Below are 20,832 nucleotides of genomic sequence, written 5' to 3'. Positions count from 1 at the left end.
GTTTCGTTATGTATTAAACAATACATTAATTGGAAAACTATTATCACAAGTTCCTGCTTCGATGATTCTTAACAAAATATTTAATACTATAAAATATAAATTTTTTCATAAATTTAGAAAGATATTATACATTTCAAGGTATAAATATAACAGTTTATTTTATATTTGATGATATTTTAATATAAGAATATATCATATGATACGTAAAACAATGTGTAATTTATTTATATTACACAACTATTATTTATTAATTATGTTATGAAAAATACTTTGCATTTTATGTGTTTTTAAACACTTATTTTTTCACCAGTTCCTAAATAATGATCGAGTAAGGCCTTAGATAAACGTAAACTTTAGAAATTCTAGAGAAATATAGATTTGAAAGACAGTAGACAAATGTAAAGAAGCTTATATAAGTGTGTACTTGACAGGCCTTTTTATATTAATTTATTAAATTCTATAAAATTTATAATACTTTTATACAAATAACTTACTGTACGTTTATAATTTTAATAAATAACACCAGATGGCAGAGAAAGAGGATGTACAAGATTCTTAGAATCGAGATCCCTCCCACATATGTACTGTACAAGTTTATAAATAACACATATATTTTTTTACGAATAAACATATACATAATTATTGCATACAGCATCAGATAACGGAGCAATGTAGAACATTAGATCATAGAAAGTGTATACATATATGACGTCATACTATTGGAACGAACATCGGAGACATCGCCCAAGTGAAGTGGCCTGTATGACGCCACGTGACGTCACCGAATTGCGAAGCACGAGATACGAGTAAAGAATAAATTTACAGAAATCACACCCTAAAATTAAAGATTCGTGCAATTCGTATGATGCAGGTAAGTAAATTTTGTTATAATTATTTTAAATTTTAAGTAATTAAATTCAAACTTCCGTGTCTAAAGAGCATCCTTCCGATAGAGCTGATAATACACAAGTGAATTTAATTGTATGTATTTTTTTTTTTTTTTTTTTGGTATTGTTTAAGTGGTAAACACTAACAAAATTGTCAGAAAAATTTTAATTTTGTGTCATTTTAATAATTGTTCTTGTTAAGTATTAACTTATCGATAATTTGATAACTTTTAATACAAATTTATATCGAATAAAAGGGGGAAAATAAACCTGTTTAAAACTGTTTGTAATTCCAGTTTCGGTATAGTAATTTATTCGTCAAGGTTGTTTCAGTCAGAGTAAAGACCTTGAAAAAAGATAATGCTAAAGACAAAAATCTTTCAGTCTATTTTTCAACAAATTTTATTATTATTTTTATTTTTTTAATTACATATTTTAATCATAAATAAATAAATTCGAGAGGCAATAATTAACGTAATTTGATAAGTTAATTAAGCGGATTAAAAAATTTTTATAAGCTTTAAAAAATTAATATAAAATTGTAAAATTTTAATTAATTATTCTCACTTTTCTATACATAATTACGCTTAACTTTCAGCATTTTTCTGTATGATCAAAATAAAGTAAATAGTAATTATTAATATCATGTCTGATATATAGTATTTATAGATATACAATGCCCTTTTAATTATTTTGTTATAACTTTATAGATATGATATACAGTTATGATGACATACAGTGATCAGATAACACGGATGCTGTATAGGCTATAATATTTTTTATATCTGATCATTGTATAACTCAGTTATAAGCTGTAGAGTAGATCGGGAAAGATAACTAACATTTTTCTTATGAAGGAAATTATAGCGATAATTTGGGTTTTGGGGTCCTCTAACAAAAAAGTACATATTCTTGAGTATGTTTTCAAATGAAACTTTGGAGTGTATCAAAAATAATAACGTATTGTGTTTGCAATGACGACTTTTCCACTTTGGTATTTTAGGCATCTCATACCGAGTATGCCTAATGGATTGGGGTAAGATAAGAAAATATAATCGCATAAAATTAATTCTCGAATATTTTAACCAAATTTTATTTATTGCATATGTAGTACAAAGTACTTTAAAGTGTAACAGCACTATTGTTAGGTTCATCCCGCCCGTTCTAACGTGCTCTACTGTATAGCTAGCTGAAAGCTTTCTTCGATCCAGGAACCTCTTTAAGAAGTCCTTATATAATTTCTATACGTATGATGCAATAAAATAAAAAAACAAAAATGTATTAAAAATAAGCGTGTTATTCCAAGAAAAATGTGGCATCTTTTCCATTTGTCGGGGTAAGATGCATCAGGATCGACGGTAGCTGACAATGGAAACTTTAGAACCTTACTAAATCACACATTAATTTGTTTTTCGCAATTTTTAATAAATTCTATTTGAAATTTCAGTTTTAAAATTACTCTAGAAACATTTTACAACAGGAAACTTCGTTCTTACCTGGCTTTTATTCTTCACAGAGATAGAAAATGTGGTTACGGTAATCAACTATAGCTTTCCACTCTCAACATTTGCCCAATGGTCCATCATACAAACACATGACAATATCTGACGTTAACATTTGAAAATAACAAAAATTAAGCACTTTTTCCCGATTCACTCTATAGTAAACTTAGTTAAGTAAACAACAATACTGCTCGTTATTATTATGTATTACAGATTACTGTATCTGTATATCACAATATAAAAGTATTCTAAGTACAATACTTTTATATATTTAAATACTTTATATATATACTAATATACTTTTAAATATATTACTTTTTTAGACGTTTCCAATAATCCATAACAACTCAAGTCAAGAAATATAAGCTTTTAAAAGGTATACATTTATATTACTCCTTATATAAAAGTAATGTTTTAACTGAATAATATTTTATTTAATTATTTTGTATTTAAATAATAAATATTATTAGATTCAAATTTATGTTTAAGCTTATAAAAAAGCAACAGATAATAATTATTATTAACAAATACAGAATTTTATCTTATATTCTCCTTTCTATGTACAGTACGTGTGACTTCCTTGAAAGCTTTAACAGGTCTTAACACTGAGAAGATCTTCCAGCATCCTTGCAGCATCCCAGCAAATTGTGACATTATCCTTTAAAGCTGTAGTGTAACCTGAATGCTCAGGAACAGACCCTCCTTACCTTTAGAAATGAACAAATGAAAGAAAGAAATCGAGTAAGTACAGGATCTAAATGTTACAAATGCATTTACAATATGCATATAGGAGTTTACTCTTATATGAATGTGTATATGTGCAATAAGCAACTGTTAGTGTACAACTGTTAGCGCTGTGGATATCCACAACACTAACAGCTGTACAGAAGTGAATACAGGTTTACATTTCGGGTCACTAACATCAGTCTAAATTCCCGTCAGTGACCGTTGTTCAGAGTTTTGACTGTAATTAATTAAATTTAATATTGGTTTTATGCAATTTAACCATATAAATATGAAAATTTCGTATCGTTTTAGTATTTAAAACCTCGTAAAATTAGTACAACAGTATCCTCATCTCTGTCCTTATAAAAGATTTTCCTTAATTTTGCTTGCTCGTAGATAAGGAAAATTAAATTTCCTTTAAACAAAAGTTACACGAATTAACATTAAAAATATTATAAATATAGAAATTTATATCAATATTCTGTTAGTGCTATTCAAGTTATTGGAATTAGTTACATATTAAGAAAATTTATAGTAAGTTTTATAAATAACAGTTAATATTATGCAATATTTATTAGAAGAATTAACCTTCACCAAATCCCCTTTATTCTAACAAAACAGACTTTCATTATTAAAATTTATATAAAAATCATTAATAACATCAGATTAATTAAACATTAGTAAATAAATATTATTTAATTTATTTACTTTTTAGCAGAAAATTAATTTTTCGTGAAATTTTAAATAAAAATTTGTTCAATTTTTATATAAAATGTTTATTTATACAGGACATCCCTTTGACATTTTATTTATTAATTTTAAACCTAGTAGGTGAGGCAGCAAATTGCAAGGGGAAAAAACCACTGAAATACCCATTATTTTATACCTCATAATATTGAATTTTTTTACTCATAAAATAAAATATAAATTATTTTAATCTTACTCAAATTATTGTTATTCATTTTCTATTTAATTTATGGCAGGGAAAATAATAATAAACATAAAAGTTATTATATATCATTGCATATTCTAACGTGCAACTGAACACAAAATGTTTAATGAGAATGAAAAATATTTAAATTGACAAATTTCTATTAATCTCTATTTTCACTGACCAATCGTCGTTGAGACAAACTTATTTCTAACCAATCATTGTTTAAATTTTGTAAGAAACTTTATTTTATCTTACGATTTATTTTATTAATATTAATTTGTTTGCTTTTATATTTTTCAGTATTTCTCAAATGAAACAGAATGCCATCGTACGATAGTTGCACATTATGTAATTCTAGGACAAATAGGATAAATATTTTCATTCTTGGTATCGTTTGTATAGGTGTGGGCTTGAGTTTGATGTTTTTTGTGAAAAAAACGCCAAAACCATTCGCCGAATCAATATCTGATCATCCATTAAAAGTTTTAGGAATTGTTTTAGTAATAATTGGTGGTGTATTTTCTGTAATGATTTGTGTGCAATGCTGGATAATGACTGAAAATCCTGCATCATCCCTCTCTCAAACTAATGTAACAAGTGGAAGATCTCCAAATCAAACTGCAGATTGGTCTGTATCGACTTCAACAAGAACTGAACATCTAACAACTGACTCAACTAACAGATTCGGTGATTATTCAAGTAATCAACCGTATGTCCTTTCCGTTCCACCTCAGAATGTTACTTCAGTTGCTTCGATACCTAAACCAATTGATTTAGATCTTCCACCTTCTTACGAAGAAGTAATGGGTAATATAAATAGGCCTATATCTTGATTTCAAACAAATTTAGTTGAATATCTGAAAGATAAGTTTGAAAAAAAAAGAGTGCCTTAAGAAACTTTTGCGAAGTGGAAAAGATACCTTGTAATGGAAAGAAATGCTTCAAGAAACTGTTGCTGATTGGATAGACGAGTAAAATGAGGAAAATTGCATTAAAAGTTTATTGCATACCTCAAAATCTTGTTTACTGAAATGTATGAAAATCAGTCTAATGGGAAGAGAAGCCAGGAAAGCAATATTCTATTTTAATTTTTGAGACAATGTAAAAAGCTCATGGCTACTGGAAATATGACTAAAAATTCTTATTTTTGGAAATAGATGCCTTGAAAAACTCCTGACATCAATTAACTTTTCAATGGTATTTTTAATGTATGCATGAAGATATAAAACAATTGAACTTTCACATTTTTACACCTTTATTTTACAGAATTTTTGAATGTATTCGTACATTAAATTTTGAAGATTCCTTATTTCCAACAATGTTCCTTATATTACATCATCTTTATTTATTTATTATTTCGTAAATATCATCATTTAATGTTTTTTTAACACAATGTATACGCTGTTAATGATGTAAAATTTCATTAAAACTACTTTTCAAATGGTTTTTGTAAACATATATTGATGTAATATACCTTATGTGAATTATGTATATTAAAATGATATGCTATTGATTGTATGAATTGATGTGTATAATATACTCTAAACTCGATTTAACGCAAAAGTTTATATATTTTACTGTAGGGATAATCTTGTTACTGTATAGTTTCTTTTTAGCATACTGGAAGTGGAAAACTGGTTAATTGTTATAAGCGGTAATGCGTTATATACGGGTTACATTATATTTTTCGCTTAGAACACATTAAATAATAACGATAATATATTTCTTATAGTAGAATGTATAACTTTACATATTTTAACTTTAACTTTAAACAAATTCAAATAAAGTATAATTTGTTGCTTAAATTATTATTGTTCTTATATATATTATTAATAAACTTGAAATTATATTGATAAACAAATTCTTTAATATTTAATAACAGAAATTCTTATATAATATTTAATAATATATTGTGTACATTTATTAATAATTATATAAATAAATAGTTATTAATAAATATTTTACAATTCAGTTGATGTTAAAAAATATACTAGGCAATATAATTTATTAAGTTTTAAATTCTATTATTTTTATCATATTAATTATAAAATTGTATTAAATTATTTATTTAAAAAATTATATTTTATATTACAAATTACTCATTATTTGTTTCTGTTAGTAACCCTTATTCAGAGGTTGTTTAGAATTAAACACAGTAGACCCCCCCTATAACACTGTAGATAATTCCGTGTTATATGAATTTCATGTTGTACGAGTCACTTAGATTTTACAAATACGTAAGCCGTTCACAGCCCGGCACATGTATTTGTAAAATCTAAGTGACTCGTACAATATGGAATTCATATAAAACTGAATTATCAACAGTGTTATAGGGGGGTCGACTTGTACAAGGTGTAAATAAACCCTGTAAGGAATTTCCTCATTCTTTGATTAACTAATTATAATAATTACGCAAAACAAATAATTTCATTTACAATTATAAAGCAAAATAATAATATGTGAGGTTAATTCAGTAAATTGTTTTGAAATAAAATTCTCAGTAGATTAAAATCATTTACTTTAGTGATGTTTCATCATACAGAGAATGAACTGTAATACATTGACGCAGATAATTCTATTTTAAATAATATATTTTATTAATAATTTAATACTAATTATAAATTATAAAATGATTATATTTTCTTTTGTATTTGGGACAGTCGAACCTCCAATAGTGCTTATAAAATAACCTTTAAACAATGACCAATTTTTATATTCCCATTGTTTAGAAGTTTGTTTGACTGTATTTAATAAAATTTAATTGTTTTTTTAGTACAATTTAATGGTATAAATATGAAAATTTCGTATGCTTTTATTATTTAAAAACGTCTTAAATTAGAACAACTCTATAACAATATCGTTATCTCTATCCCTAGATAAGATTTTCCTTAATTTTCCTTTTTATATATCATTGCATATTCTAACGTGCAACTGAACACAAAATGTTTAATGAGAATGAAAAATATTTAAATTGACAAATTTCTATTAATCTCTATTTTCACTGACCAATCGTCGTTGAGACAAACTTATTTCTAACCAATCATTGTTTAAATTTTGTAAGAAACTTTATTTTATCTTACGATTTATTTTATTAATATTAATTTGTTTGCTTTTATATTTTTCAGTATTTCTCAAATGAAACAGAATGCCATCGTACGATAGTTGCACATTATGTAATTCTAGGACAAATAGGATAAATATTTTCATTCTTGGTATCGTTTGTATAGGTGTGGGCTTGAGTTTGATGTTTTTTGTGAAAAAAACGCCAAAACCATTCGCCGAATCAATATCTGATCATCCATTAAAAGTTTTAGGAATTGTTTTAGTAATAATTGGTGGTGTATTTTCTGTAATGATTTGTGTGCAATGCTGGATAATGACTGAAAATCCTGCATCATCCCTCTCTCAAACTAATGTAACAAGTGGAAGATCTCCAAATCAAACTGCAGATTGGTCTGTAGCGACTTCAACAAGAACTGAACATCTAACAACTGACTCAACTAACAGATTCGGTGATTATTCAAGTAATCAACCGTATGTCCTATCCGTTCCACCTCAGAATGCNCTTTTTTTATTTCGCGGTAAGTAAATTTTTTGCGAAGTTTTAAATAGAAATTTTTAAAACTTTTACATAAAATATTCTATTTTGTAGGACATAACTTTGAAATTTTATTTATTTATTTATTTTTTAAACCTAGTGCAGACGAGACAACAAATTGCCAGGAAAAAAACCACTGAAATGCCCATTATTCTATAACCTCATAATATTAAATTTTCCTGCTCATAAAATAAGGTGTAAATTATTTTCATCTTGCTGGACTGGTTATCTTTTTTTTCTCTTTAATTTATAGCAGAAAAAATAATAAATATAAAAATTCCAATATATTGCCTATATATAGTGGGAAAAGCAAATTTGTGAGGTATATTAAGAAAATAACACAAAATATTAATGAAAATTAATTTATTATTTTAATTATAACCGATTAAAACTAAGAAAGTAGATTTGAAAATATTTAAATTTAAATTGACGAATCCTTGTTGATTTCTATTTCCACTGACCAATCGTCGTTGAGATAAGCTTATTTGTAGCCAATCATTGTTTAAGTTTTATATGAAACTTTATTTTTTCTTACGATTTATTTTATACAAGGCATTGCAAAGTAAGTGTTCTTTCTGGAAATGGGTGATAGAATTCGTCAAGATAAAAAAAAAAAAAAAAAGGAAATAGAATATTTGCAAATTCGGATTAGTTACCGAAATATTCGAGGTTAAAGTTTTGCCAAACGACGTTACAATGGAGATCTGCCAACTGAAAATGAAAGGATAGATTGAAAAACAATCACAAAAAGCTTGTCATTGCGGTTATTCCCCCCTTTAAACTGACAACACTGGAATTCTAAACTAAAATGGATAACTTTGTGTCATATTACTGAAAGCTTTGTGCGAAATAAAATGGAAACTATTGTATTTTTTTCGCATTTTAAAACGTTGTTCGATTCAATAAATGTTTATGTTTAAAATGGTAGTATAAATAGTTCAAATTTGTAACTTTAACATCGTCTATTTCTGTAATAATCGAAAATTTGCAAATATGTTACATTTCATATTTTGATCATCTCGATGAATTCTATCCAGAAAGAACACTTTTTTTTTCCAACACCCTGTATTTATTAATATTAATTTTTGTTTGCTTTTATATTTTTCAGTATATCTCAAACCAAGCAAAATGCCATTGTACCATAATCGCTCATTATGTATTTTCATTATTAGTATCGTTTGTATAGGTATGGGATTGAGTTTGATGATTTTTATGAAAAAAACGGTCGAATCATCCATTAAAAGTTTTTAAGAATTGTTTTAGTAATAATTGTATTGGTGGTACCTTCTTACGAAGAAGTAATGGGTAATATAAATAAGCCTATATCTTGATTTCAAACAAATTTAGTTGAATATCCGAAAGATAAGTTTGAAAAAAAAAGAGTGCCTTAAGAAACTTTTGCGTAGTGAAAAAGATATCTTGTAATGGAAAGAAATGCTTCAAGAAACTGCTGCTGATTGTAAAATGTTTTTTGTATAATGAGAAAAACTTCGAAAGCTTCTTGCAATGAGACGACATATCTCAAAATCTTGTTTACTGAGAAGAAATGCATGAAAATGAGTCCAATGTGTAGAGATATCTGAAGAGCCTCAGATATCTCTACAGGATCCATAATATCTCAGGATGGCGTAATGACTAAGAAACAAAATTTGGCACGGTGTAAGAGGCATGGTATACTTGTATATATTTCTGTTAGTAACCCTTATTCAGAGGTTGTTTAGAATTAAACACAGTAGACCCCCCCTATAACACTGTAGATAATTCCGTGTTATATGAATTTCATGTTGTACGAGTCACTTAGATTTTACAAATACGTAAGCCGTTCACAGCCCGGCACATGTATTTGTAAAATCTAAGTGACTCGTACAATATGGAATTCATATAAAACTGAATTATCAACAGTGTTATAGGGGGGTCGACTTGTACAAGGTGTAAATAAACCCTGTAAGGAATTTCCTCATTCTTTGATTAACTAATTATAATAATTACGCAAAACAAATAATTTCATTTACAATTATAAAGCAAAATAATAATATGTGAGGTTAATTCAGTAAATTGTTTTGAATTAAAATATGGCAGGGAAAATAATAATAAACATAAAAGTTNTATCATGCTATTACATTTTAGAGATTAACCTCCAAACAACGGCAACCTCCGAACAGCGGCTACTTTTTTTTATGTGCACCTCAAGTGGCCATTGTTCGAACGTTTCACTGTATAATAAAAATTAATATTAAATTTAACATTTTCTAAATTTGTAAGATTAAATTATAGTTTTTAATAGATAAAACATGTAAATTTTTTACTTAAATAATTAAAATTTTAATTAAAATAACACTTTTAAACACGAAATCTTGTATGAGGAAGTTAAGCAAGTAATTGATTATCATCTAAAAATCATTTTAGTAAACATCCTGATAAAAAATTATGATATTTTTTATTAAGAATTTTTATTTAATATCCTCATACATAATATAAAATATACATCTCCGGTATATTATGGTAAATTTTAATAAAAATTGAGGTTATTTCTATACTTTATAAACATGTAATTGGTAACTGAACTTATAAACTTACATTTTATACTAAGAAAAAAATTCTTAATATGTACTAATTTGCATTTAAATAATAAATATAATTATATATTTCTGTCACATGTTTTAAACGTGAAAAAAACTGTAATAATATATCAAAGATACATAAAAAAAATGAGTAAGACGGAAACTGTGGGAGTGTGAACTTTAGAGTGACCATTTAACACATTCGATTAAGTAATTATAATCAGATGATTGCATTTAATAACTATAAAAATACATAATTAAATAATTAATTAATTTACAAAATCTACAAGAGTGAGAATTAAAAGAAAAAAAAATATATATATATATAATTAGCGTTTTAATTTAGAATTTCTCATGAAATTCTTAATGTTTTATATATACATATATAGTTTCTTTGATGAATTTTCAAACAAGGAACTTTTAATTGACGGATTTTGTCATTTTATCACAGTTAATAATGTAAAATAAATGTTATAATTTATTACTAAACACGTTCGGATGAATTTTGGCTTCGCGCAAATATAATTTCAGCATAAGTAGGGGGTGGCTGATCCCAACACAAATTACCACTTTCACTCGAAGTCATAGAGGTGCGGTTGACATCCTGAACGTTTCTATCGTCTAAACAATTATCTGGTCTCGTTACAACACTGTTATTATCTCTCTTATTCGATCTATAAATCCACATAGTCCTTTCGTGTCCCGAGGACCAAGTAGAAGGTAACTTTTGAGGCCTCCGGTGACATGGAATATTAAGCCAATCCTCATTAGCAAACGTTTGCCTCTTCTTAAACGTTACAACGTCGAATCCGAATATGCAAATTAAACATATAACTACTAGCATAATTGTAAAAATTATAATTGCCAAAAACATAAGTGAAAGTCCTATTATTAAATATATTAATTTATCATCACCATCTTCTTTTTTTGTGATTAACCAATACGATATTACTGCTAGTACTACAGTAATTAAGAAAGCAGTAGTCAAGAATAGAATAACTATGGCTGGTCTAGGTGAATATTCCGACATTTTAATAAAGATTTATCTGAAAGGTAAATAGTTTCTAGTGTAATTTATTTAATTAAAGAGTTATATAGAAGATAAAACGTAAAGATTGTCTTACCTGATGACGATAACAAGCGCGTAAGGCCACTGCAAATGGTAAAATGACGCAGGAAGTGTTTGAACATCCTGATCAGAGATAATTATGACGTCATGTAAGGAATTGATACCATTTAAAACGAACAAGAACGATTATATATGAAGCTCTTCCTGATCTAATATTCATTTAATTACCGATTCTTATACTTAATGAATATAAAATTAATTTTTTTCTTTATAATTTATATTTTAATTATTCAAGAAGGAATAAAGTCTAATCAAAGCTTCCACAGAAGAAAGGAGGATACCTTATAAATGATACAATGTACAAATACGTCATTTAATAGTCATACTTCCGCTCTACGAAACGTAAAACAAGCGGAGGTTGTCTTCAATATAAAAAATTTAATTCGTTTAAAGCGTAATATATTCAGAATTAAATTAATAATTATTTTAAGCGAATTTAAATATTTGAAATAATAAATTTCATTTATAATTCATAAAATTATTTGTAGGGATATTTCATAAAAATGTTATCTTTAACTCAAATTATAATTATAAAATTTAAATGTTATCTTAATGTATTTTATTCGGAAAATATTCTACATTATTATTGATAGATTTATGTAGTAAAATAATATAATTATGGGTTATATAATAAATTACTTGGAAGTTTAGACTGACGAGCAGACATACAAACGCGTAAGAAATTTATAATAAAATATTTTAAAATGCTATTAATTTCTTAAATGTTATTATTATTATTATTATATAAAAATATTTTGTTTTATTTTTTCAGTATTATTTGTTGATATTGATATTTGTCAAACATGTTATTTAGGAGGAAATGAAATAATATATGAAAAATGCTCTTAACATATGTTACGCGTGTGTTACGAATAATCGTAACACAACAGACACCGAATATGATTTGATGTAATTTATATAAAAGGAAATGTTTAACAAAACACATATATTATTTAAGCTTTTCCTTGTCGTTCACGTTATTTGTATGTACATATAGACGTAACTACACAATTTATGAACACATGTAGACTATACAGTATATTATAAACTATACCAGTATACATTAGCGTAACTAGAACCGTAACTAGGAGGCTCCAATTAGAACGTATAAACCTACATTAACCCCTGTACCACTGTGATTAAAGAGTAAACTCCTAGCTATTGTATAGGCAGTGTGACGAGTTATCCTATGGGAAACAATGGGAAATTACCTGGGCCCCAAACCAATCTTTCATAAGAAAATATTTCTCCAAAAAGCTTTTTTCAAAGAAAAATGTCTGAAGTCAACACTGTACAGTACAGTACTTGTGACCTCTTATTAAAATTTTCCTGAGCCCAATTAAATGCCACTAGATATATTTATTGCATTCGAATCTTTTACCTTTATTTATTTGATTTTATCTTCATTTATTTATTTTCAAAGGACAGTACCGCTGGGATCCCCTGGTTACGCTAGTGACTATACATGCACAGTATATAAGCTTACATTAATTGTAAATTCCGGTTTTAAAAGCCTCTCTGAGATAAAATGTATGAATATATTGTAAATAAGGAAAGAGAGACGTATATTTATATATAGTTTATATATAAATAGTTAAACCTCAATTAAGAGCAATTACTTGTTCGTCTCTGATGATAGTAAAAAAGATTAAAAATTAAACGAATTATTAGTATGTAAGTTCTTAATTCTTACATAAAATGAAAATAAATAAACAAATATTCTATGTAACTAGGAATTAGTTTTAGTGTTAAATTTCCGGATGTGAATAATAGATTGCTGGCGTAGATTACTGATAAAAATCACCAGTTAAATGTTTTAAACTAGATTTATGTACTGTACAATACATTAAACATAAATTTTTATTATAAAAAACAAGTATTGTGTATTGAAACTGCAGAAAATAAAGTGTCAAAAGATGCCTTTTATTCCATTTTTGACTCTTTGCATCCTGTAGTTACATATAATTAATTACAAATGCATCCTATAGGATAATCACTTTATCTAATTACGAAAAAATAAGAAAATTTAATTAATTAATTATTTATTAAGAAAATTATTATTAATAATATGAACACATTGCATTAATCATATTTATTATAGGATAAAGTGAAATATTAACACAATACAGAAGTAATGATTCATTCCTGTATTGTGCTAAGTACAGAAATACACGCTAAATATGTCATTATATTCCTATATTTTATTTTATTATAGGAATTTTTGATATTGAGAGCGGATATTTTGTGTGAATTTCTAATTTACCAACGAGCTACAAAGGCTAAACATCACCCTTGCTAAGGAAATCCTCCCTCACTTCCTACAAATTTATGTTATCTAAAGACATCTGGAAACGATCAACAAGAAAGGGAGAGTAGAGTATTTACTGTAGTAATATTTTACCTTAACTTATATACAGTCAAACCTCTAAACACTGATTGGAACATAAATGATGGCCACGGTTCGGAGGTTATTTATGTATGCACACCAAAGAGAAACATTTCTGAAAAGATGACTATATCATTCATAAATAATAATTAATGAAAAGAAATTAATTAAATATTCTAAAGTAATAATTTTATACATATAAAAACTGTTAATTTATGCATAAAACTAATAATGATTATTATAACCAGGACCTTTCAAATATCAAGATGCCCGAATCATTTACCTTTCTGAGGATCACTGTATATTAAAAAGTCATCAATAAATAAATTCTCGGAGCTACTTTTAAATTATTTATTAAAAAAATAAAATATTTTATTATCATTTTTCTTTATAAAAAGGAAGAGCAATCAGATAAAATTTTACTGCACGAATTTAACGTGAAGTTTCCTTGTTGCTACTATGAAGTTCTGGCTGCTTCTTCCTTCAAAGATTCTTCAATCATTATGATACAATTAAACAATGTAATTTTAAAAGAAATACAGTATTAGCTATTTCAATATGTATTTCATAAGAATCTTGCCTAATAATCTATACAATATGTGAAGGCTATTGAGAAAAGGACAATTTTCGAAATAACCATGAATACATTTTTCAGACAACATTTATAATTATTTTTTAATGTAAATATTGAAAATAAACATCAAACTTACCTTAAAACAGCTAAATAATTTACCGTATTTAGGTATGGAAATGTGGAATAAGGCAACACAACAAATGGGCGATCTGCCAAAGCGAGTGACTTCCGGGAAGATTTTCTATTTATGTGTTAGACAGGTAAAATGAATCCGGAAAATTCCGTGTGACTAGTAAATTGGTGAGGTCCGAACCCATTATCAATGTTCAATGGTTTTTAAGTATGAGTGAGACCCTTTCTTGATTAATTGTACATATATGAAATAACTGCGAGTAAACAAATTTGATTGATTCGTCAGTTACATTACCTGACCTTCAATGAGGTTGGTAAAAATGATTAAAAATGAAGAACGGTGTGTCAACCCATAAAGCTTAAATGATAAATTATGGGGTATGAATCGAGTCGAAACCGGATCCTACTCTGGAGAAGACGAGATTGAATCCGGGCTAGCAAACTTATGAAATTTTTAGGAATTTGTCTTTCCCGGATTCGTTGAGCCTGGCCTGCAACAGCCTGCAAAAAAGGCCATCTTAGTGTCTCTGGGACGAAAAAGAGTAAAATAACAGAGAGGTTGCGGCTGAAGTTTTCGTGAACGTCGAACGTCGAGCCACGAAGCGCCACTTACAAGATAGCGGCGCTCGACGTTCGATGTTCACGTTTGAGAGATGAAAACTTCGGCCGCAACCTCGCTAATATCTTTCTATATTATCTAGGGATTAACTTGTCTTTTGTAACAGCTTCCTCAATCACCTTTCTCCAACTTTTTCTAATTCTTCCTCCCTATCACTTTCCAATTACGGTACTTACCTTTCATAAAGGTATAAAAATAAGGAGTAGTTACACTCTGTGATATTAGTGCTGATTATTTAACAGTGCACATGTACGAAGTTTCCATATTGTATCTGTGCGTTGTTGACATTTGCATCGTAGAACAAGCTGTGTAAGTGAGAATTTTTTAAAATAATTATTCTGCTAGGAGACAATATTAAATAATTTATCTATGATAATGCAAAAATATTTACAGAAATCAACTCAAAGAAGTCGTTTATTTTATAAAATATGTAACATATCTTTCATTATTTTTTTAAAAAATAGTAGATATAGTTTTTTCTGAGGCAAAAGATGTGTTCAGGAAGATCAACATATTACTGTCAAAAAGAAAAATCGTCATATGTATACTGTATATGCATTGTTTATATCCAGAAGTTATAAAATAAATTTCTCTATTCCGGAATCTCTAGAAGAGGAGATGAATGAAGATACGGCTGTGGAAATTAGTAAGTAGTTTATCTAGAATATATGGAAGTGGATCAGGAAAAGAAAAGAATCTTCAAATTTTTATACTTTTCAACTTCCTGTAATGCTTCGTAACGTTATCGCACATACTATATCCCAAAATTACGTAACGCAAATCCTCGATCGTATCCCCTTATGTCTAATTGTACTAAGGGATAATACGTAGCACAAGATGCCGAACGTTATATTATTTTATTAGTTGCATATATAGGAGATTTACAGCTCCTATAGATGGCACAGTTGTGTAAAAGTAATGGCGTCGCGGGAATGATCTTATTCATGGAAGCATATAGAAGTTTATCGACTTTAACGTTTTCACGTCGCTCAGTTCAGTTGTTAATAATTGCGAACGAATTGTTTAAGTATTTAAGAGAATGAATTTGATGCCTAAAACACACAATAAACAAACTCTGTTTGCTAATAAACATTTGGGTTTTGGTGAGATATTAGAGCAATGCTCTAGGTTTTCTTGCAAAGCATCAAATTTGAAAAGGAATCCGCATGTAATAACTATTGAGAAAACTTTCCAATTGAGCTTGAAATGAAGTCACACGTCAGAAAACGCTTTTTTTTCTCAATTTTTAATTTGTTTTTCCACTTCATTAGTTTTTATTTTTCAGGAAATAACGCAAGCTTGTCTTTCCCGGAATCGCTACACTTTTGCGCTATGATACAACACTGCAATATATCCTACTTCGAGGAATTTAATTTCAATTCGAGTTATAATATTAGGTATTATTATTATTATAACGAATAGACAAAAGTACTGATAGATAGTATCAGGATGGGCATGACAATACAACGACAATACAATTTTATTAAATGGAGCGATACTAAATAAAAATACAATGAAGAAACAAACAGTATTAACTGTTTTCGTAGTAATAAGTAATAAAAAAAATTAAACAGACAATCTATTACCTAAATATCTGTTTCTGCAACACACTGACACACGAGCAAAGTTGCCAATTTAGCCGAAAATCCGCTAAATCTAACTTTCCCACAGTAAATAATCATATGCTCCCAAAAATTTCGTTAAGCACGTGAAGAACTTTTGCATTAGACATTTGGAATATTTGGTGACTACACTAAACAGGTTACTCACCTCTAACCTATAACATAACGAAGCAGTAACATAAACATTAGATTTACTAGGCAACACTTCAGAATTACCCAGGAATGATACCTTAGCATTAAGTAACATATTTGCAAACATTTCAATGCCCTTGTAAGGCATCGTAACGATTAGTGAATACTCTTCTATCCATATATTTGTGTTACATATTTAATTAATTAACAACCCCAAAACAACAAAAATAAACTCCATAGCAAAAAATTACCTAGAAGGAAATTAAAGATAATACTTCAATAATGTTAAACATTTATTAAATTTAAATATTATTTTTAAGATCATTTTATTTTAACAATATATTTATATACAGTAAACCTCTCTATAACGCGGGTTCATATAATGCGAATTCGTATATCGCGGCGAAAAAATTGCGACCATATTCCTATAAAGACACTAATAGAGACTCGTAAAATGCGATAAAACATCATCGCCGACTCGTGTCGCGACAGGATTGGTCGAATCTGGACCAATAGTGGACGAGCAGCCGAATTACTTACACGCTATGGAGAGTTCAGGCGGGTAAGTTGAGTTTATTATCATCTGTACAGTATACAGGCCTAAATTAGGTACTGTAAGTCTAATATAGTACTGTAATTTAATACATTTCTTGTGAAAAAAACATTTCTTATTCAACGGCATAAAAATTATTTCTATTAATGATGTCTCCAAAGTTCAACTAATTTTTCGCAGAAAAATAACTTATCAGAAACGCGCCTGCCATTTGGTGCGCTGCTCCGCGACGAAAACAAGCTTAAGCAATGGCGTCGTCGACCGGTGCACACTCGGTAAGTAATCCTACAATTTTTTGTTTATAGCATAGTTTATACGTATTATTCCCAAAAAAAGTATACGTGTTTTAGAAATGTTGAGTCAAATTAGTCTAGAATCGATTAATTTTATGGAATAAAACCTTTCAAACAGCCGTAGTCTGTAAACTGCAAATGTGTCGAACTGTGATTGGCTCATGTATTTAAGGATTCCAGCAACGTGAAATTCTTATAAAGTGGAACATATCTACCGCGTTATGGGGGGTCGACTGTATAAAGAACTGTGTAATATATAAAATAAAATAAGTTTTAAATTTTCTTCGATAGATGACAGCACTTTACAGAGTAACGAAATGAAACTGTTTACGCGATTAATTNTGTTCCCGTCAGTGGCCGTTGTTTAAAGGTTTAAATTTGGTAGAAATTACACTTTATAACAGTTTTAAAAAAGTATAAACTGAATTTTTATTAAATAAAAAAAATTACAATATATTTCTATCTCCTCTATATAATTTAATATGAAATACAATATAATAAATACTTGAATGCTGTGTCATTATTAAATATTAGCATCATTTCCCAATCTGTAAATCGCGATTGACCGATCAATCTGATAATATTTTGATAATAATTTCACAATAAATTTTATTAGCGAGGTTGCGGCCGAAGTTTTCATCTGTAAAACGTGAACGTCGAACGTCGAGCGCCGCTTAAGTAAGCTGCGCTCGACGTTCGACGTTCACGTTTTAGAGATTTTGTTCACGTTTGACGTTCACGTTCGACATTCGACGTATGTTCGTTATAATAATAATAATAATAATAATTTCACTCGACGTTCGACGTTCACGTTTTACAGATGAAAACTTCGGCCGCAACCTCGCTAATAAAATTTATTGTGAAATTATTATCAAAATATTATCAGATTGATCGGTCAATCGCGATTTACAGATTGGGAAATGATGCTAATATTTAATAATGACACAGTATTCAAGTATTTATTATATTGTATTTCATATTAAATTATATAGAGGAGATAGAAATATATTGTAATTTTTTTTATTTAATAAAAATTCAGTTTATACTTTTTTAAAACTGTTATAAAGTGTAATTTCTACCAAATTTAAACCTTTAAACAACGGCCACTAATGGGAACATTTAAAAAAAACAGCCGTTGTTTGCAGGTTTTTATATGTATTTTTGTTCAAAAATAAATTAAAACGTTCCTTCAAAAATGCCCGCTATTTAGAGGCAGCCGTTATTGGGAGGTATTCGTTATTAGAGATCCTTCCATTGTAAATCAAATTAGAGGAATGTATATAAAAATTTCAACACAAATTATCGATATAGAAATGCTATTTTTAAAATGTAATAACTCGAAAAATGATTTGAAAAATTATTGATTTGAGGTTTTAATTTGAAAAGTATGCTTTCCAGTCTGGTTGCTACGTTTTTATTTGTTTGGTAGTTCGATATTTTTAAAGCTTTTCACTTTGTTTACCTTTCTCCGGTCGCCATTTTTTTTTATTCAAACACGTGGTCGAACGACCTTGGTAACTAGTTTTGTGTGCTTGTACTAAAAGATGGAGCATAAAAATTAATAAATAATTCGTAATTAATTAATAATTTTCAACAATACTTTTCTGAATTCGCATTGAGTAGGCCTACTTGTGGTTTAGACTAAAAATAAATAAATTCGTTCTTGAAATTTAAAGAATGAGGAGGTTCCATTAAATTACGTAACTCAGATCATTCATAATATAAGTCAGGCATTACGAATGTGTAGAAATATAAAGCAATTCAGTCGTGTTGATTCTTAATTAGCTTAATTATAATTCGTAATTATTCCAATAATTGTCACTTATCTATTTTATGACAATCTATTTCGATTTGGAGAGAGACATTTCAAATTGAACACGCACAAATGCCAAACTAATGATAGATAAATAGATAAGCTCGGAGCTCATTTGCAAATAAGCTAAACGAGCAACTCATTCCGGTCGTAGACAAGTTACAAGTTATTAAACTAAAATGCTAAAACTTCTACTTATTAAAAATAAAGATGTGTTACATTGTAGAAAATGGAAAAGATAGATTTAACAGTGATAAAATAAATATGAAGAAGAATTGAGAATGCAGATTATCACAACTGAAATTTGAAGAACGATGACTACAAAAAGTAATGTTTTGAACAGTCTAATCCGATTATCTTAAGAGGATAAAGAATAAAAGGGAGGAAGCGTTATTATAACAGTAATAGTTCCATTGTGTAAAGTCTAATCCTTACCTTTTCTCGAGCAATCAAGTATTGTTAATGATTGTTAACTAATTCAGAAGCCGTGGAGTAATGTGGTTAACACTAGACGTCCTTTCTGATTCACTTTCGAATTTTCTACTATTCACGTTATACTTACTTTTAATTTTCTCTTCTAAAAAAGTAAGAGTGGGCAATTTAAATTTATTTATAATTAATTAAATATGGTTAGAACTAATTTGCCCAATGCAGGAGGGCCTCTATTTTGCACAGACAATAAAAGAGGCCTTGCAGATATTTATATGGTTTAAGGAAATATTTTTAAATTAAAAATGATATTAAAATATTTATGTAAGATTGTATAAAATAAATTATTCACAAAACTTTTTTTTAAATTAATTTTATATAACCTAATTAATAATACATATAAAATCTATTCCATAAATGAATGTATTATCTGTGTAAATGTAGATATAAATTATAGATTTATGTGTAAAGAATTAAATATACTAAACTCTGACTTTAAAGTTTATTTTTAATGTAATTATTTATACAAAAATCATTAAAAAGTTTTGTAACTTGTAATATATTTTATTATATTTTTCTTAATGATTTATATATAATGTAATTATATTGATAAAATATTTTCTATATAAAATAATAATGAAGTGTGCAGGTGTATTATGAATTAAAATATAAATTAAAAATAATAATTACAGAAACATAACTAATTGTAATTTATTCTCATAAATCAATAATTATTATTATTTTTTTTTTTTTTATACATATACAAGTTTATGAAAGACAAAGAAAACAACAAGGAGAAACAACATGGACGGTAGATTTGTCAAAAAGGCACAAATTGAACATACTTAGTAGCATAACTGTCATGAAAGAAGAAAATTCATGCTGTTATTAACCATAAAAATTAATTCTTTTAAATATATATATATATAAATTTAATATAGA

At 27.7% G+C, this 20,832-nt stretch overlaps 1 protein-coding gene and 1 long non-coding RNA gene across 2 annotated transcripts in view; one reads left to right on the top strand and one right to left on the bottom strand.

Annotated features, from left to right (window-relative positions):
• Positions 1–586: 586 nt before the first annotated feature.
• On the top strand, positions 587–5,775 carry LOC111633241. The gene is made up of 4 exons (XR_002758028.1): positions 587–871; positions 2,713–2,765; positions 2,956–3,130; positions 4,350–5,775. It is a non-coding gene; the product is annotated as an uncharacterized LOC111633241 (long non-coding RNA).
• Positions 5,776–10,692: 4,917 nt separating this feature from the next.
• LOC111633234 overlaps positions 10,693–20,832 on the bottom strand; it is a 20,496-nt gene continuing 10,356 nt past the window's right edge. Inside the window, exon 3 of the mRNA XM_023377771.1 lies at positions 10,693–11,042. Within this exon, the coding sequence (XP_023233539.1) occupies positions 10,693–11,042 (350 nt within the window). The remainder of the gene's footprint in view (positions 11,043–20,832) is intronic.

The sequence above is a fragment of the Centruroides sculpturatus genome, unplaced genomic scaffold (genome assembly GCF_000671375.1).
Source record: "Centruroides sculpturatus isolate CEXI.00-Female unplaced genomic scaffold, Cexi_2.0 scaffold818, whole genome shotgun sequence".
Taxonomy (NCBI): domain Eukaryota; kingdom Metazoa; phylum Arthropoda; class Arachnida; order Scorpiones; family Buthidae; genus Centruroides; species Centruroides sculpturatus.
This window is presented reverse-complemented; position numbering and strand designations above follow the sequence as displayed.